Source organism: Otolemur garnettii, unplaced genomic scaffold, assembly GCF_000181295.1.
Source record: "Otolemur garnettii isolate 467f Iridium unplaced genomic scaffold, OtoGar3 scaffold00010, whole genome shotgun sequence".
In the NCBI taxonomy this organism is placed as follows: Eukaryota; Metazoa; Chordata; class Mammalia; order Primates; family Galagidae; genus Otolemur; species Otolemur garnettii.
In genome coordinates, this window is record NW_003852405.1 from 2998865 (window position 1) to 3019952 (window position 21088).

General features: G+C 36.8%; 1 protein-coding gene across 1 annotated transcript in view; it reads left to right on the plus strand.

Moving 5' to 3' along the window:
- The window catches only part of LOC111723294 (calcium-binding mitochondrial carrier protein SCaMC-1-like), a 73036-nt gene that overhangs the window by 51442 nt on the left and 506 nt on the right, over positions 1 to 21088 (plus strand). Inside the window, exons 6-10 of the mRNA XM_023509871.1 lie at positions 8776 to 8934; positions 10585 to 10737; positions 16258 to 16365; positions 18498 to 18665; positions 20094 to 20244. Coding sequence (XP_023365639.1) covers positions 8776 to 8934; positions 10585 to 10737; positions 16258 to 16365; positions 18498 to 18665; positions 20094 to 20244 — 739 coding nt within the window. The remainder of the gene's footprint in view (positions 1 to 8775; positions 8935 to 10584; positions 10738 to 16257; positions 16366 to 18497; positions 18666 to 20093; positions 20245 to 21088) is intronic.

Sequence of the window (21088 nt, forward strand, 5' to 3'; positions counted from 1 at the left end):
CATAGTGAGAGTCTTGTCTCAAAAAAAAAAAAAAAAAGAAAGAAATATTAGCTAGCACATATTATTTTCTATGAATTGTCTGTTTATATCCTTTGACTATTTCTGATGAATTTTCAGTCTTGTCCCTACTGTTTCATAGGAGTTATGTATTTATCCTTGAACTTAGAATTAGTACTGTTTTTTTCTAGCATGTCATTTGTTTGTTGTTTGTTTTGCCCCTGCTGTTCTTGGTTGAACAGAAATCTTTAATTTTGGTAAGTAAATCCATAAAAAACATAATGGCTTGCAATTTTGTTGTCTTATTTAAGAGGTATTTCCCTACCTCTTGGTCACAAATATGATCTACATTTTCTTCTATTAACTCTATAGTTTCCTCTTTTACATTTAATTGATCTGTAGTCCATATTTATATATGGTTAAAAGTAGAGTGGTGATTTATTGTTTCGACATATTGAGGGGATTTTCCCACTGTAATCTACTAAGTGGTTCATTCTTTTCAAAGTCAGTGTGGTGCCATTTTTCTCACATATCCATATGTACTTGATATTTTCTTGAGCTTTATTTTCTGTTCTATTGAGTTTTTTTATGCCTATATTGGACTTTTTTTATTATTATAGCTGTATAGTATTAATGTAATACTGACCTGGTAAATATGCCCTCTTTCTTCCCCTCCCCCACTTACCTTCACTGATCTTTCTAATCCAAATTAGCCTAGTTTTCTTTAAGGGCCTTTATTTTTCCATATAGATTTTGGAATTTCTTATTTTCAGTTACATATTTGTAGAAACTTGATTGTGATTACTGTTGTCTTAGTTTGGTCTGCTATAACAAAATTATCTAGCCTAGGTGGCTTAAACAATAAAAATTTATTTCTGGTAGTTCTGGAGGCTTCAAGATCAGGATGCTGGCATAGTCAGGTTCTTGGTGAGTATCCTTTCCCTGGTTTACAGTGGGCTTTCTTCTGTTTTCTCACATGGTGGAAAGAGAGCTAACTCAGTCTCTGGCCTCCTCTTACAGAGACACTAAGCCCATTCATGAGGTCTCCACCCTCATGTCCTAATTATCTCCTTAAGGCCTCCGCTCCAAAAACCACGTTTGGATTAGGATTTCAATATATGAATTTGGAGACTATACAGAACGTAGTCTATTTCTTTCTGCTCCTGGCCACCCCAAATTCCAGTCCTTTTTACGTGTAAAAATAAATTCATTTCATCCTAACAGCTATCAAATTCTTACCTTGTTCCAGCATTAACTCTATAGTCTGAAGTCCAAAGTCTCATCTAAATATCATCTAAAGTGGATATGAGTAAGATTTGATGTACAATTTATCCTGGGGCAAAATTGAACCCGTGAAACTAAATAAGACTGTATTCCAAAATATATAATGGTCAGACAGGCATAAGATGGACATTCTCATTCCAAAAGGGAGAAATAGGAAAGACAGAAGGGATGATGGGTCCCAAGCAAGTTAAAACCTAGCAAAGTAAATCCTGTAAGATCTTAAGGCTCAAGGATAACCATTAAAAAAAAAAAAGATACCCATTTTAATGTTCTGCCCTCCAGACCCCTGGGGGCAGTGATCTCTCATCCATGGCTCTGCCCAGTGAGAATGGTATTCCAGTGGCTCCTGATGGTCCTGGTTCCCTGAATCCACTGGGTGTTGGTCCTACCCTTAGAAACTGAGGTGGAGGCAGTTCAGTCCTTTGACCCAGTCCCTGCCACTCTGAGCCTGTGGCAAGAATAGCAGCCCTGATGATCTCTGACTCACCTTTGGGATCATTCCTTGTCTTGAACAGTGCATGTTTACTGCTGAATAGCTCTGTGGTTCAATCTGTAGGATCCAAAAATTCTGACAGACTTCCTTAATTTGTCCTATCTTCTCTGTTTCTTTTAGTCTCAGCTGTCAGTGTTTCTGCTCGTATGGTTCTGTCTCTGTTCCTGGTTTCTGTTGAGATTGCTGATTACATCCATGGTTCATACTCAAATCAATCTCCTTTCCAGACGGTCAGTTCATCACATCCCAGTGTTCTCATCTGAATGCATGATTTCCGTGTTTTGTAATATTGACAGGTTGAAAATTTTTTCACTAATTTAAGTTCTGGTTCTGTTTTGCTTAATAATTCTATCTTCAACTCATTTCTCTCCTCTCACCTTTTATTACAGCCCAGAGGAACTAAGCCTCTCCTTTCATACTTTGCTTAGAAATCACTTTAGTTACAGATCCAATTTTCACTGATTGATTACAAGTTGTACCTTCTGTAAAATACAAGAACACACAAACACAATTGAGCAAAGTTCTGTGCCATTTTACAAGGCTCACGTTTCCTGCACTTTCCAGTAATATGTTCCTCATTTCCACTGGAGGATTCATCAGAATGGTCTTTGCCATCCATATTTCTACTAACATTCTGTTCACAATTACTATGTATTCTCTTAAGACAGTTTTATTTTTGAGCCTTTATCAGAATCACTTTTAAAAGTCCATTCATGGAAATATTGGTATTTTCTGGCACGTATTTCAAAATTCTTGCATCCTCTGCTGATTACCCAGATCCAAGGCTGCTTCCACATTTTTAGGTATTTGTTACTCAGCATTCACTTCTCAGTCCCAATTTCTGTCTCAGTTAGTCCATTCTGCTGTACCATAATACCACACACTGGGTTACTTAAACAGAAGACATTTATTTCTCAAAGTTCCGAAGGCTGGAAGTCCCCAAATCAGAGAGTCAGTATGGTGCGATTCTTAGTGAATACCCTCTTTCTGGCTCTTTAGAGAAAACCTTCTTCTTCCTTCTCCTTCCCCTCCTCCTCCTCCTCTTTTTTGAGACAGAGTCTTAAGCTGTCACCCTGGGTAGACTGTTGTGGCATCACAGCTTACAGCAACCTCAAACTTTTGAGCTTAAGCAATTCTCTTGCCTTAGCCCCCCCAAGTAGCTGGGACTACAGCAGCCCACCCCAATGCCTGGCTATTTTGTTGTTGTTGTTGTTATTGTTGCAATTGTCCTTGTTGTTTTAGCTGGCCTGGGCCAGGTTTGAACCTGCCAGCCTGGGTCTGTGTGGCCGGTGCCCTACCCACTGAGCTATGGGTGCCACATTTGTTTATTTATTTCTAAAATTTATTTATTTATTTATTTTTTGCGACAGAGTCTTATTTTGTCACCCTTGGTAGAGTATAGTGTCATATCTCACAGCAATCTCAAACTCTTGGGCTCAAGCCATTCTCTTGTCTTAGCCTCCCAAGTAGCTGGGACTATAGGCGCCTACCATGCCAGGCTATTTTTAGAGATGAGGTCTTGATCTGGCTCAGGCTGGTCTTGAACCTGTGAGCTCAGGCAATCCATCCCCTTTGTTTTTTGTTTTTAACAGGCTGAGGTTAGGTTCAAACCCACCAGCCCCTGTGGATGTGGCTGGCGCCCTACTCACTGAGCTATGGGTACTGCCCAATCCACCCCCCCTTGGCCTTCCAAGTGCTAGGATTACAGGTGTGAACCACCACGCCTGGCCTAGGACTGTCTTCTTGCTGCGCCCTCATACCATGGAAAGAGAGATAGCTAGCTGTCTGGCCACTTATAAAGGCTCTGCCCTAATGATCTGATTATCTTCCAAAGGCCACACCTCCAAATATCATCATACTGGGATCAGGGTTTTACCATATGAATTTTGGGGACATAAATATTTAGTCCATTGTAGCAATGGAATTATTTGGGTAAAACATGTATCTTTATAATTTTAAGTTGCTTCATCCACAAACATGATATAGTTCTCCGTTTATATCACCTGTTACATTTTTTACTAGAGCATTACATTTTTCTCTGAAATGGTCTTTGTACTCTTTGTTAATTATTAGGTACTTTGCTAATGTGAATTTTATCTTTTTGTTCCCTATTAAATTTTCTAGTTGGTTATTTCTGCTTTGAAAAACTTCTTTTTGTAAGTTGATCTTCTGTCTGGTAACTTTGCTGAACTCTCCTTCTTAGTTTTTGATGTGCTTTATACCAATTTATGACCATGTGTACCCATCATTTAGTTTCCAGTTATTAATAAGAACATGTGGTATTTGTTTTTCCATTGCTGAGGTACTTCACTAAAGATAATGTTCTCTAGTTCCATCCAAGTTACTGCAAATGACGTTATTTCATTCCTTTTTATAACCAAGTAGGACTCCATGATGTACATATACCACATTTTCTTTACTAAGGGATGGGCACCTAAGTTGATTACACATGTTTGCAATTGGGAATTGTACTGTAATAAACATTCAGGTACAGGCATCTTTTTGTTATAATGACTTCTTTTCCTTCGGGTAGATTCTCAGTTTTGGGAATGCTGGATCTAATGGTAGGTTTACATTTAGTTTTTTAATTACTGGTTTCCACAGAGTTTGTACTAGTTTACAGTGTCCCCAGCAATGTGTAAGTGTTCCTTTTTCACCACATCCACATCAACATCTATTGCTTTTTGATTATTTAATAATGGCCATTCTGATAGGGGTAAGGGAGTAACCTCATTGTGGTTTTAATTTACATTCCCCTGATGATGTGTGATGTTGGCATTTTTTCATTTATTTGTTGGACATTTATAGATCTTCTTTTGAAAAAACTCTGTTCGTGTCTTTTGCCCACTTTTCAATGGGGTTATTTATCTTTTTCTTGCTTATTTGAATTCTGTGTAGATTCTGAACATAAGCCTTTGGTTGGATATCTAGTTTGCAGATATCTTCTTCCATTCTGTAGGTTGTCTATTTACTTTCTCTTTCTTTATTTTTTCTGTGTGGAAACTTTTTAATTTAATTAAATCTCTTTCATTTATTTTTGTTGTTGCTGTATTTGCCTTTAGGATTTAGTCATAACGTCTTTGCCTTGACAGATGTCTTCAAGAGTTTTTCCCATGGTTTCTTCCATAATTTTTATGGTTTCAGCTCTTACATTTAGGTCTTTAATCCATCTTGAGTCAAGTTTATAAAATTAATAGACCACTGGCTACATCAAACAGAAATGGAAATAAAAGAGAAAGGACTCAAATAAGCACAAATAAGAAATGAAAAAAAGACATTCCAACTGATACCACAGAAATACAAAATATTATCATGGCTACTACAAAAACTTCCACACAAAGAAAGTAGAAAACCTAGAGGAAATGGATAAATTCTTGGAAACACACAACCTCCCAAGCCTGAATCAGGAATAAATAGAAATCCTGAATACACAAATAACAAGTAGTGAGATTGAAGCAGTAATAAAAAATATTTCCAACTAAAAAGCCCTGGCCCAGACAGATTCGTAGCTGAATTCTGCCAGACCTACCAAGAAAAACTGACATCTGTTCTACTGAAACTATCCGTAACATTAATTAAGGAGGAGACCCTCCCCACTTCATTCTATGCAGCCAGTATCACGGTGATACCGAAGTGAGGAAAGGACACAATAAAGATGGAAAACTATAGAGCAATATCCCTTGTGAACATAGATGCAGAAATCCTCAACAAAATACTAGCAAACTGAATTCAGCAGCACATCAAAAAGATAATCCACTGTGATCAATTGGGATTCATCCCAGGGATGCAAAGAGGGTTCAGCGTAGCAAATCAATAAATGTGATTCACTACATAAACAGAAGTAAAAACAAAGGCCGTATGATCATGTCAATAGTTGAAGAAAAAAGCATTAAATAAAATCTAGCACGCCTTCATGACAAAATTTTCAACATACTAGACATAGAAGGACATACTTCAAAATAATAAAAGTCATATGTAACAAGCAGCCAGCATCATTCTGAATCAGAGACGTTGAAAGCATTTACTGAAAGAACTGGAACAAGAAGACCAGGACCATCTACTTTCATCACTTCTATTGAACACGGAACTGGAAGTCTTAGCCAAAGCAATCAGACAAGAGAAAGAATTAAAGGGCTTCCAAACCAGCAAAGAGGAGGTCAAACTATCTTTGTTCACCAGCGATCTGACCTTACATCTAGAAAATTCTACAGACCTCTCCAGAAGACTCCTAGAATTGATCAATGAATTAATCTAAGTCTCAGGTTACATATTCAGTGTACCAAAAATCAGTAACATTTCTATGTGTTAATAACAGTCTAGCTGAGAATCAAATCAATAACTCAATTTTATTTACAATAGCTATAAAAGAAATGAAATACCTAGAAATGAAAGATAGCTATAAAAGAAATGAAATACCTAGGAATATTCTTAACCAAGGAAATGAATGACATCTTCAAGAAGAACTTCAAAACACTGAGAAAAGAAATCACAGATGATAGAAAGAAATGGAGAAACATCTCATGCTCATAGACTGGAATAATTAACATTGTTGAAATGTCCACATTGGTCAAAATGATTTATAGATCCAACACAATTCCCATCAAAATACCAATGTCATTTTTCAAAGATCTAGAATAATTCTAAACTTCATATGGAACCCCAAAAGCCTGAATAACCAAAGCAAAAAGAAATCAAATCTGGAGGCATCACATTACATGATGTCAAATTGTACTATAAGGGGATAGTAACCTAAACAGCATGATATTGGTATAAAAGTAGACACACAGACTAATGGAAAGAGTGGAGAAGCCATTAGTCAAATCATGTATCTACTGCCAGCTGATTTTTGACAGAGCAGACAACAACATACACTGAGGAAGGCACATCCTATTCAACAAATGGTCCTGGGGAAATTGGATAGCCATATATAGAAGAGTAAAAGAAGATTCCTATATCTCACTATATTTCTTTTGAGTTCTCACATTAAAAAATTTTTAAATTTACATTCTATCTAGAATCTGTCGTACTATTTTTAATAGTAACAGAGATAGCAATCATTGTTTCTTATTCATGATATTAAAGAAAATGATTCTAAAATTTCTCTACTAATATGTTTGCTACAAGTTGTTTTTATAGTTACAGATTTCTCCATTCTGTTTTTGTTGACATTTCTGGAGATTTAGTTATTTTCTTAATCTGGTTTTGAACTCCTGACCTCAAACAATCCTCCTGCCTTGACCTCCCAAAGTGCTAGAATTATAGGCCTGAGCCACCATTCCCAGCCTAACCATTACTTTCCTGTCTCTCCTAAGGATCTTCCTTTCTTTTTCTGTATTCTAAGTTCAGCTGTTTTTTTTTTCTTGACCTCTTTATTTGATACTTTTTTGACACTAAGGCACTTTCGTCCCAGGTTGAATTCCCAAATATAGGCTGATGAGTGACTCCAAATCTTATGTCTCTAAACTACACCTTCCTTTTGTAATGCAAGTATTTATTGGACATCACTATCCCCTGACACACACAAATACAACCTCTACAAACTACTCATTTTCTGCTCCGCAGACCTTCTTTTCTTTTTTCACTGAATGGCACTCTCACCTTCCTAGTTGCTCAAACCAGAAACCTGGACATTATTCTTGGGGCTTGTACTTTCCTTTGCCCATCTCCTATGGTTACATACAACCTTGCAGTTCTTTGAGTGTATTATGTCTTTGAATGCAGATTCCTTTGCTTAGAATATTCCCTTTGTTACTCCTGCTTCTACAGGGAGATCGTATAGTGTGATACACAAGAAGATAGCCTCTGAGGTCAGAATATGCAGTCAGATTGAGGTTTTGCTGCTTCTAAGTTACTCCATGTGAAAGCATCCCCTAACTGTTCAATTAGTCTCTCTTTCATAAAAAATAAAACTTATACTCCACGAAGTACCTCTATACTCTCTTCTTAAGAAATCTGTATTATAATTCCTTACTTCTTTTTCTGTTGCTATATTACCCTGTAAGTTCCAGGAGGGCAGAAATTTACTTTTGCATTATTATATTGTTAATATATAGCAATGGGTCTGGCATGTTAATTTATTAACTCAGCAAATATTGAGCACCCTTATGTTCATGGACCAAGGTTGTAGGTTTACAGTAGTAAACCAGGGAGACTAGGTTGCTGCCCTCACAGGCATACTTTTTGGCAGAGTAATTGAGCAATAAATAGAAATGAACTAATTAATAAAGATTGTGCCAAATATTAGGGATGAAGCCATGTAGAGAGCTGAGGAAAAATGTTCTAGGGAGAGGGAAATGAAGTACAGTGGGTCAGAGGTGGAAAGGTGCTTGGGACGGCTCAGTGCCTGTGGCTCAAGTGGCTAAGGCACCAGCCACATACACCTAAGGTGGCGGGTTTGAATCCAGCCCGGGCTGCCAAAACAACAATGATGGCTGCAACCAAAAAATAGCCAGGCTCTGTGGCGGGCGCCTGTGGTCCCAGCTACTTGGGAGGCTGAGGCAGGAGACTCGCTTGAGCCCAGGAGTTGGAAGTTGCTGTGAGCTGTGATGCCATAGCCCTCTACCCATGGAGACAGCTTAAGGCTCTGTCTCAAAAAAAAAAAAAAAAAAAAAAGAAAAGTGCTTGGAAAGGGGGGCACAAACTGAATGAATAAATGAAGTTGGGAAAACTAAGAAGCAGAGAGGGGACTTGTCCACCTTGATTAACGAATAGTGGAACCAGGTCCTTAGAGTCCAGTCTGGCACTCTTTCAGTGAACCACATTGCCCCAACATTTGGAAAAAATGGTTAGCCTAGCGAAAGCATGCATGATTACTGAAAATAAAGTGAAATGCAAAGATTGTTAAAAAATAAAATTGACATTTGAAGAAAGTCAATGCAAATAATAAAGAAATTCATCAAAGCTTGTACGATGCTACTCTTAAATTTTGTAAAAAGTTATCTTTTTAATGTATCAAGTGTTTACACTTTTATTGTTTAATTCTTTTTCCCTCAATTTATCAGATGATTGACATCGGAGAAAGTATATCTATTCCAGATGAGTTTACCGAACATGAAAAACAGTCTGGACGGTGGTGGAAACGTTTGGTGTCAGCAGGAATAGCTAGTGCAGTGGCACGGACATGCACGGCACCTTTTGACCGTTTGAAAGTCATGATGCAGGTAGTTTTCATGCTTCACCTCCTTAAGAATTAAAGTCATTTGAAAAGTCCTTGACAGTTTTCAAATTTTTAAAAAAATGTTTTGGTACATTTTATACTACTTCTCCTTAAAATTTTATATTTCTCTCTCTCTCTCCTTTTATGAGGCAGAGTCTCACTTAGTTGCCCTGGATAGAGTGACGTGGCACCACAGCTCACAGCAACCTCAAACATTACTTGGACATTAATTTTTAATTCAACTTGTTAATATGTTGTTTAGAATATTGCATCCTTATTTATAAGTTAAATATGTTTGTAATTTCCCTTTATAATATATTTTTTTCCAATTTTAATATCAGGTATATCCAGATGAAGTAGAATGATTTTGAAATATTTCTTCTTTTTCTGTTGTCTCTAAGATTTGGCATGATCTGTTTTTTGAAATTATCTTCTATTTTTATTTATAAATATTAGTTGTCTATTTTTTGAGACCTTGGGAAAAAAATAATTAGAAGTTAACTGATGACTCCATACTGAACCTCAGAGTCAAAGCATAGAATATCATATGTTCTATGATAGACACAACTCTTATCTGACAATGTGAAAGTTACTTTTTTTGCATTATTATTATTATTGCTTAATATTTCATTACAGCAATTGTCTGATTTCTTTTCTGAATGTATTTATCTTTGTTCATTCTGTATGAGGTTTTTGTTTCTAGTCCTTATCTTAAACATTGTTATCGTTATTAAATTTTAAGCCTTTTTAATTTTGTGAAGGCAAAAAGCAGAAACCAAATAAACACATGTATATGTATAGAGAAAAAAAAGTTGAGGAAAATGGGAAAACAGACAAGCATACAGGAAGACATTAAAATGACCTATAATCTGTGTTTATTAGTTTGCTAGGGATGCTGTTATGAAGTACCACAAACTGGCTGAAATAAAAGAAATTTCTTGTCTCATAGTCTGTAGGCTGGAAGTCCAAATTCAAAGTGCTGGCAGGGTTGGCTCCTTCTGAGGGTTGTAAGAAAGAATCTGTTCCAGGTCTCTCCTTAACTTGTAGATAGCCATGTTTTCTCCTTGTCTGTTCAAATTGTCTTTCCTCTGTGTGTGCTGTGTCTCTGTCCAAATTTCCCCTTTTTATAAGGCTTGCAGTCGGATTAGGGTCCACCTTAATGACCTCATTTTAATTTGATTACTTCTGAAAAGACCCTGTCTCCAAACCAGGTCACGTTCTGAAGGAATGAGGGTTAGGACTTCAATGTACAAATTTTGAAGGACATATTTCAACCCCCAACACCTTGCTACTAGTGGTATCCAGTGCTGAAAGTTTGGTGTATTTTCATTTATCCTTTTTCCAGTGCATATTTTAATGTACTCTTTAATAGTCTTGTAATATTTTGATAGCATCAACATGTCTTATACTGAAATTCTCTGGTTATTTAGTTGTTTCTGTTCTTCTTACGTTAGTCTTTTTTATTTGATGTGTTAGATTCATTAAAATATGTATTTGGAGACAAGAAAAAATTAATATATCAATTTTGTCTCTGAAGGAAAACTTTTAAAATCATGCATTTTTATATATGTGTTTATTTTATTAGCAATAGCAACACCCATACCATAATACCTATAAAATGAATACAATAAATACATCTGCTATTCATTTTTAGGTTCATAGTTCACAGACAACGAGAATGAGATTGATTAGTGGGTTTGAGCAAATGATAAAAGAAGGAGGAATTTTTTCTCTTTGGCGAGGAAATGGTGTAAATATTTTTAAAATTGCACCAGAGACGGCACTCAAGGTCGGGGCATATGAACAGGTAAAATAATATTATCTGTGAAATTTTAAACAGGAATCAGATTTTAAATTCAATGTAAAAATATTTAGATTTCCATGAAAGAGAAAACTGGAATGTGCCCAATTAAAAGTTGTCAATATATATTAGTCACTTTATTCTCATTTAATTGTTTTTGTGTTTTCATATTGCTATTGTTTACAAGAGACATTCTGTGAATCACGTTGTATCATCACAACTGTTATCTATAGTTATTCTTTCAGTTTCATTGTCACAGTTGGGAAGTCCCCACAAAACATTTCATCATTGGGTTATCTTTTGAACAATTTGAATGTTGAGATTTCAGGTCATTTGTCAATGACTACAAGATCAATTTCTTATTTTAGTCAAATGATGAACAGACTAAAGATATGCACTGAATTTTAAAATTTACTAATCTGATTTAGGATTTTACTTTTGCTTAGACAATTCACTTTGAGATGAGATATTGTCTCTTTTCAAATATTATAAGTTCTAGAGTGCTCTGTGTGCTTCTCAAGTTTTCCATCTTTGTTCCAAATCTTGGAATAATTCCCTTTTCTTTAAACATTTTTATAGCATATACCATTAAGGTGTTTATTTGGTAGGATCTTGTTCATAAAGTTATAGGACTTCAAAAGTATAAGAAAATATAGAAGATTGATAATATCCTTTCTCAACTCAAACATGTGAAAAACTATATAACTTAAAAGGATACTAGACTTAGTTATGATGCACATCTTAAAAGCATACATCTCTTTCTTAAATGGGGATCAGCTTACTCATTCAAGTATTTCTTTTAGCAACAAATGTTTCTTGAGCACCTAATGTGTTCCAAGCCCCTTTCTACATGATAATGTTTCAGCAAATAAAACAGGGGAAAAACCTCAACTAAACAGAAACAACCTCCCACCCCCACCAGCTGCTTCTCGTGAAATTCATATTAGAACGTAGGTGGGAGGAGACAGTGACCAAACAAGTAATTAGCGTATATTGTACATTAGGCTGTGATAATGGCCCTGGGGAAAATAGAGGATGGAACCTGGACATGGAAATTTATGACTCTTTCAGGGAGTTTTACTGTGAAGAGGAGAAGGAAGATGCAGTGGTGACTGGAAAGGGTGGGGCCAGGAGGATGTTTTTCTAGAAATGGACGAGGAAATGCTTGGACATTTAGGGAGTGATCCAATAGAGAAGGAATCACTAAGACAGGAAAGAAAGGGGAGTTTTAGTAGGGAATTGTCCTTGACTGTTTGGGTGAGTGAGAGGAGATGAGAACTAGTGCTCATGGAAGGATTTGGCTTTGGCGAGACATTTCACACACAGTTACAGGAGAAGTGCTACTCAATGAACAGGTGCAGCAGTCCTTCCTAGTGCTTCAGCTCCCCCAGTGAAATGGGAGGCAAGGGCACATGGGAGGTTTTGGGGAAAGAGAAGAAGGTATGAAATCGTCTTCTAGGTGAGTGGAAAAGCATGGATGGAGGAAATGAAATAAGATTGTTGGCAGCAAGGGTCAATTGAAGTTAGTAGTTATGAGTTTAAAGTGATGGCAGGTAGCAGGTATATCTATAATAATCTTCTTTTCAATAGTTGAATTTTGGCAGTTCTGTGCATTCACATACTTACTGTGTGCCTACCATGTGCTAGGTCTCATGCTGAGAGTGGGGATACTGTTTCTGCCCTTCTAGACTTTATATTCTACCAAAACTAAAGATCAAGTTTAGTTCAAGGTGTAGTTATCTAAATGAAAATATCAGTTCAGGTGACAAAAATACTATGTCTCAAAGGTATAAAGGAAGGATAGCAATTGGTGTATTCATGATTGTTACCAGGAATATATGTAGTGTTTTTGTGAGATCAGGCACAGATAGAAAGAAATGACTTGGGCTCTAAATTATCAATATGCCGTACTCACTCCTTACGGTGACATACAGACGGCATAAAGGACAGTCTAGGCAAATGTGCTGTTTATTACTAACTAGAACTTTGGCTTCAAATTTCTTTCTAGTCCGCAGCCCTGATGAGTTGGAGTGGGTCACAAATAAACAGCAGAGGACATCTTTTTCCCTGTTTAGTGTAAGACTTGACAAGAGATAGTCTTAAATCTCTTCTTGCTTCTGCTCCAGTAGGCTCCACCCTGGTTCCTGTTAGCCTTTCCAAGGGCACACCACCTCTGTGGAAAAAAGGCAACGAAGGGCATGCCACACAGGATGTGGAAAGCAAAAGTTGTTCTAGGGGCGGCGCCTGTGACTCAAATGAGTAGGGCGCTGGCCCCATATACTGGAGGTGGCAGGTTCAAAACCGGCCCCAGCCAAACAAAACAAAACAAAAAAAAAGTTGTTCTGCTCATTTTTATTTATGATCTCACTTGTTTTCTCACCAATTCAAAGCCCGACCTTCTTTTCTTAACTGTTTTCTTGAGGACTCAATCTTTTTCCATAACCCATAGCAGAGCATCTTATCATAGGAACGGTGTTGTATGGAGTGAGGCAAAATGAGTTATTATAATTTACTTCTTAACCCTCTATAAAATCCCAGCATTCAAACCTTCCATAGTTTATGCCTGTTGAACATGTCTGGTGCTTCTGCTGCTTGACAATGCACTGCTTCAATTGAGAGAATTTTACTACACGTCAATAAGTTACACTTTTCCTGTCTTCCTGATACTGCTTATATTTTCTCTGTCATTGGGTTACCCCTTTCTCCTTCTCACATACCCAGATTCTTTCAAGAACCCAAGTCTTTGCCTTTCCTGATAGGAATCCTACTTTGGTATCTCCTTTTCCTATCAAAGTGTATTTAATGCTTTTACCATTTATATAAGCTAGAATTAGGTTCAGATATGTGGCAGAAACCCCCAAACTATAGTTATTTAAATGAGATATAAGTTTACTTCTTTCTCACAAAGGGAAGTCTGAAGATAGACCATTTAGGATGGGTATGGAAGTGCTTGAAAGTGAAAAGAAACTGCCTTGCTCCAAGTTCACAGTCTATCATCTTGTAGGGCGTGATCCTTTTCTTCTTGAGTTAGAGATGGAACTCCAGCAATGTCATCTAAGTTCCAGGCAGCAACCAGGGGAAGAACCAAAGGAGGACATATCCCCTTTTACGCAGGACACTTTCCCAAAGTGACTTCCTCAAACTTAAATGAAGTAACTTTATTACTCAGTAGACAGGAAGGGTCAACAGTTGTCTAAGAGTCATGGGGATCCAGTCTTCCAGATCTCAGGAAAGTTATCCTGGGTGGATGTGTCCCACATCACACTGCAGCCGGGGGATTCTGAAAGGCGTTCATCTCTGGGGGCAGCTTGGCACGCCGGCCTAAAACATCGCAGGACGTCCTGTTTTAGGATGGTTGGGGAGTCCAGCCCAGTCTGTTCTGGCCAGCTTTTCCTTATATCAGGATATTGCATTTCTGGCACAGTCTGCAGTTACTCCTGAGAACTGCAAGAGAGAAAGGAAAGAGACTGTTTTGCCAAGGTCATCCAGGGACTTGTCTTGTGAGCATCAGTTTCTGGGGAAACCTACATCAGCCACCAGGAAATGGTTCAGTTCCAGATTTTATTGTTCCCCACTTTCATGTGCTTCACAGATATTGTATTTTATACAAAGTGAAGGTTTGTTGAAACTCTGCTTTAAGCAAGTCTCTTGGCTCCATATTTCCAGAACCACATGCTCACTTCATGTCTCTGTGCCACATTTTGGTAATTCTGGCAGTATTTCAAACTTTATTATTATTTTATCTGTTGTGGGTTTGTGATTAGTGATCTTTGATGTTTCTGTTGTGAACATCTGATTTTTTTCAGATAGCCAAACTCTTTAGTACAATCTTATTTCCTCATATTGGGGTACAGAAACAGGTGGTTCTACTGAATCTGAAGTTACACATTTCATGATTTTCAAACCAAGCAAAGAAAACCCTGTTAGCAGAGGAATTTTCCCTTCTACTTCTTGAAAACTGGCTTTGGAGAAGACCATGAGGCAAAAAGTTAAGAGATGTTTTAGTGCACGTCTCCTAGATCTTTTTCTAAACAGTAAAAAGAGGAGGCAACACTGACTGACATTCCAACAGTCAGAGATTTTGCAACCAGTTTTCTCTTAGAACTTTAGGCTCAAAAAGCACCTGGTCTACCTTCTAGGTTATCACAGGAAGCATTTCTATTAAGCATTTAAACAGAGCATTAAAAGGTCGTCGTCTTCTTACTCTGTAATATCTGTGTCCTGATAATAAAACCGGGTTTTATTATGGCATCACCCTACACCTAGGAACCCGTTTTTATATTTGTTAGGGCTCATTATAAGCTATTGTGACAAAAAGAGTCCAAAGTACAGGAGCTTAAATAAAATAGAAGGAAGTCAGACCAGGCTTAACAGTATAGCTCTACCATCTTCAAACGTGGTTTCACAGGTTCTATCTGTTTCGGTCATTTCTCAGGTGGAAGAAACATAAACATTTTTAAGGTAGTGTGTCAGAATTTTTATGCCCAACTCTCCCTCGTATCTTATTGGCCAAAATTGGTCACTTAGCCATGCAGCCTATCTGCAAGGGAGAGATGGAAATGTAGTGTATGGCTACATCGGTCCTCTTACTAAAAGGAAGAAGAGAATGGCCAGTGGGAACAGACAGCCATCTCTGCCGTATTAGCCAGAGCAGTCACACTTTCTGATGGTGAGTTACTGATCTGAGAACCAGACAGTTAGCTCATAGAGAGTCGCCAGATCACACCGATGATAGACTACTAGAAAAGGTAAACAGGAAATCATCCTGCTTGTTAGAATTATCTTGATTTTCCATCTTGACCTCCATGAAACTTGACTTCCCTTTACTTCCCGTGAAACCTGACCTTTAGGCTTAGATTTACATTTTCCTTTTTGTCCACATGTGTTCTTGGAATAACCTGCCTATTACTTGAACTAATCAGAGTGAACCGTTCCTTGTTTAAAAAAATGAGCCTCTCACCTTAAGTGACTGTTCTTGATTATCCAGTAATTAAACAATATTAAGTATCTTCCACACATAGTAAATAGTGCTAAAAAGAGATAAAAGATACCGTCTTTGTCCCCTGTGTGTCGTTTGTACACCCCTTATGAAATGACCCATTCATAAATAAATGCTTAAGTGACTTAATGTTGCTAACTTATTCTTCAGGAAAAAAAGGAAAAAGGAAACTAACTAGAGGGGCTTTACTTACTGGATAACTAATTGCATAAAAATTAAAATCAGGGGCCTGTGGCTCAAAAGGGTAGGGCTTGGTCCCATATGCTGGAGGTGGCAGGTTTAAACCCAGCCCTGGCCAAAAACTGCAAAAAAAATAAAAAATAAAAAATAAAAAAATAAATAAAAATCAGGTATTCTATGTCATGGACATCTAATACACTTTTAAACACAAGTTTTAATTGCTTCTCAGCCTTTTGGCTAAGATCAAGTGTAAACATAAGTTTATACTACTAATTACTGTTATAAACTTAGAAAAATATATATCCTATTTCAGTAATATTATACTTTTAATACTTTTATTTATACAGTATAAGAAATGGCTTAGTTTTGATGGTTCTCAACCAGGAATTTCTGAAAGATTTATATCTGGGTCATTGGCTGGTGTAACTGCCCAGACCTGTATTTACCCCATGGAGGTATGTATTATTATAATTATTATAACATTTTAATTAAAGTCATGCTTTTAGTGCATTTATAACTTTTTATAAATGGATCTGCATTGGTATTTGTAAAATTAACAGCTTTATAGCTGTAGAATTGAAATCTTATATCAAGTTTCAGTTGGCCTCCATAAATTTTGTTGTTGTCTAGGACAAAAGCAGGATTGTTGATTGGTTAATAGGATCGCTTATTCATTGATCAGGCAGATTTGTATTGCACACATAGTAAGCTTAAGGCATTTTTCTAGATACCATGTAGGATTCAGTCTAGAAGGGGACATAAAACATGTCCCATTATCAGTCATAATAATCTATAATAAAAAATAGAAACTCCATATAAAGTGCTATGGAAATTCAGGGGGAGATAAGTTATTTTAAGCTAGGAGTTTCATGAAAGATGTGAATAGAATATGCGGGTTTAACTTAGAATTTTGACATGAAAGGATTTTAGGTGGGAATAGCAGCTTAAGCCAAGGAATGGAGGTTTCAGAAAGGTAAATATGTAGGTTTGGACTGGACAATAGCATAGCTGGAGGGTCAGGGCCAGTTTAGAAAGGATCTTGAATGCAGTTTAGGGAATTTAATTTTAATTTCTTAAAAAATAAGAGGCCATTAGTCTTGGCACCTTAATATTGACCTTGGTGATGTTTTCTAGAGTGGGGGAGACTAGAGACCTGGGAAGACTAGATACAAGATACTGCCATCATTCAGGGAATTGATAATAAGAGTTTGAAATATTGTGGTGACTAGGGAAATTGATTCATGTTAGAGCTGTGTTGAGAACTGTCAGCTTGAACAGCAGGGGAAAGGGAAGGGAAGACAGTGACATTCTGGGTTCTGTGCCTGTGTGTTTAGGAGAGTTGCACAGGAGAATGGAGGAAGTGAGATAGACTCTGAGAGGTGAGGAATTTGGATTTGTATTTATTTAACTTGAGCTGGGGGACAACCAAGTTATGATTTTCAGCAAATGTGATACTGAGACATGAGATTTCAAATCTTAATGTCTCATTTGGGAGAGATGTTATTTGAAACCATGGGATTGCCTAAAAAAAAGTAGTGTTTAAAAAGAATGCTGGAGAAGACCTTAATTTAGGAAGTAAGAGAAAAAAACATGCCAGTGAAGGAGACAGAAAGATTTATTTGGGAAAGAGGAGACTTCACTGCCTTGGAGAGGGCAGAATTTTAAGAATGGGATTATCTAAAGCAGTGGTTCTCAAACTTCCTAATGCCACGGCTCTTTAATACAGTTCCTGTGGGTCGCGACCCACAGGTCGAAAACCACTGACTAAACTTGTCCTTCAGAGAAGTTCCTGAAACAAAAGGCTTCCTATTGACTATGAAAGGCCACCCCTTCAAGACACATGTTTTGCCCAACCCAGACCAAGTTTATACTTGTCTTGTCTTGGTTTTTTTGGAGAGCCATTTCTCCAAATCGATATAGAGCGCCTTTAAATTGAATTAGCGGGAATTAAGATGACAAGGAGTAGTGAGACTCTGAGGGGAGCGACACTGGGCATAGAATATTGATTATATTCGGCCTTCCAGAGCCCACCCTTCTACCCGAGGATGAAAAGCTACTAGTCCTCATAGCTTCCGTGATATCACTACTTTAGGAGCACAAAGTGAACCGAAGTCATATAAAATTGCAGTTTATCGGTGTCGCTGTCACAACAGTCAATATAGAGTATACATTTTAAGCAGGTACAGAGTCTTTTTTCTTTCAACTGGTCCTTCACTCTAACATGACCATATACTTTTTTTAACCTCCAATTTGGGCTGTGTTAGCTTTATTTTGAAACACTAACATCCCCTCAGATGAACTTACTTCAGTGCATATTGCCTTTCCGTACAGTAAAGGAGTCCGGAGGTACTAATGAAAGGTATTGTGATTAATTTTTTTCCTGTTTGAGTAATTTAAAAACTTATGTCCTTTATCAGTTTATAATTGAGAGAAAATTATTGGGAAGTCAACAGTTACATTTAGGATTGTTTTCTTTTTTCTTTTTATGATTTGTGAACATTGTGAAATAATATACAGCTGACTGGATTGCTACCTAAGTAGAGTGACTCTGACCCCATATATCTTTATTGTATTCTTTTGCATTTAGGTACTAAAGACCAGACTAGCTGTAGGTAAAACTGGAGAGTATTCAGGGATTACTGATTGTGGCAAGAAGCTTCTGAGACGGGAAGGTGTCAGAACCTTTTTCAAAGGTTATATTCCTAACTTATTAGGTATTATACCTTATGCAGGCTTAGATTTTGCTGTTTATGAGGTGAGTTTATTCTTTCATATGATGTTATGTGTTAGGTTTTTTTCTTTATCATGTAGGATTCATTGAGGGTACAAAGAATGAGGTTATCCTGATTATATTTGTTACTATGTGTTAGGTTTGAAAAGAACACAACAGTTTTTTTACCTCAAAAGTATGGTTGTAAATGACTTTCCACAAAATAGCTTCTGCCTAGGAAGTAAATTAAATTGTTTTACTTAGCTTTTCATTTTGTCTGTTAGATATCTGGTATTCTAATAATAATTTTTAATTTTTTGGTATGAATTGGTTTTTTTAAAGTAATAATTATAGATCTAAATTCTGATACAATAGTAGATGCCTATCAGAATCACGTAGATGTGGCTCTTGAAAACAAATGGCATTCTTGAGCCCTATCTCAAGATATTCTGATTTAATTATCCCAAAGGGAGGCCTGGGAGGTAGGTTTTTTAACTGCCCAGAAGAATCTGATATATGTAAATGTAAGACTGAGAAAACTTGAACAGTTACAAAAATTAGAATGAAAGATAGGAGTAACTGGGGCTTGGGGAAGAGAGCATCGTGGAGATGAGACACAAACCCTGGCAGTGCAGTGCAGCTCAGGTAGGATTCTAGCTTCTCCCCGCCCCCCCTTTCAGTTATTCATTTAATTTTATGACCTTTTATCTATTTCATGAACAGTATATCCAATTGGATCATAAGAACCGGAGTGTGGGATTAATATAGTATATCCATGTTTTTCTTTTCCTTTTTTGATTTCTTCCATCTATGATCTTACTAAAGTAAATTTGTGGCTGCTATTTATGCTGGGCTATCACCATTCTTTGATTTTTATAGGTCAGCATCTTTTGTTTGCATACCAGAGTGCCATTATACATTCTCTTTATAGTTACATGACCGTAACAAGTTCACACTCACTAAAGATATTTTGAAATTTAGTTTTCAAAAGCCTCATGTTACACATTTTGTAGTAATCACCCCGATATGAAATGGTAAAGTTGCTATCCTTTAATAAATGAACTGTTCTAAAGGTACCTGGTAATTTTTTAAACTCATTTCTAAATAACTTCTTCCAGCCATTTTATCAAGGAAAAGCCAATATGGAAAGATGAATCTTAAAAGCTGAGAAAGTGTTGTTCACCTAGAGTGGGTTGTCTGGTATTTCTTATTCTGTTAATTCCCACGATAATTTACAAATTTTTGCTCAGGTCTTTGAATATCATTACAAACCAGTAAACAAGCAAGGCAACACAAAACAAACAAAACACACAGACACAAGCATAGGAGAACTCAAACTGAGGTTTTAGGAATATGATTATTTGAAAACATCTGTGTGCTTTATCCTGGGTTACAGCTGCTCTATACTAAAGCTTTAGTCTACTTAGAGTTACATAGTTGTTAAAGAATGTTTACTGCTCTCTTCTCTGCCAGGTTTTAAAGAATTATTGGATAGAACATTATTCAAGAAACTCTGTAAATCCTGGGATAGTGATTTTGCTGGGGTGTAGTACATTGTCTCACACCTGTGGTCAGTTAGCCAGCTTCCCTATGTACCTGCTTAGAACGCGCATGCAGGCTGAAAGTGAGTTCTGCTTTCTTTTTTTTCTTAGTGAATTAAAAATAACTAAGTTTTAAAGGTATGTTTTAAGTGAGTATAAATTAATGATTTCAAAATCAGGAAAAATGTGGAACTGATAAATCAAAAGCTAAGTTTCTGATTTTTGTTGTTGTTGTTGTTTTATTTTGTCTTTTTCTAAGTTTCTGATTTTTACAGCAAGAATCTTTAATTCATCATGTTGTTGAATAGAGCTTTTTGGGAATTTTAGATTTTATTTCTTCCCAAAGTTGTGTGTGTGAAATTCTCTACATTTTTCTTCAGTTACTGATGATCTCTTTAACGGGTTTACAATGAGGAAGTACTATACAGAAAAATAGAAAAGACTTTGCTTTCTACAAATTGAATCAGCATTTACGCCATATGAACATGGAATGTCCCCCTAGTTCTGCTGTCATTGTCGTGTTCTGCAACAAGAACTTGATGCTGTGGAATCGAACTCAGTTGTTTGTATTCCAGTCCACTTAGGGAGGAGACATTAAGCAGAAGGGAGGGTATCTGTTTAGTTCCTCTCAGAGTGAAGTGGTAGGAATCTAGATTTTAAGAAATTACTTTTATCACTTTGCAAGAAAAACCTCCCCACCTCCCCATCCTATTGTTATCTTCTTTAGGAAACTAGTTACAGGTCATATGGTCAGTGATACTCTTTTACATTCTCTTTCTCCCTCTCTTTTTAGTTAAATTTTTAATTTATATTGTAATCCAGATGGAGAATCTTCTCTATCCATCTTATCATGCATCCATTCTTCTCTCAAACTATCTGTCAAACTCAATTCCAAACGCTGCTTTGAGGTCCCTCATGAACGAATGT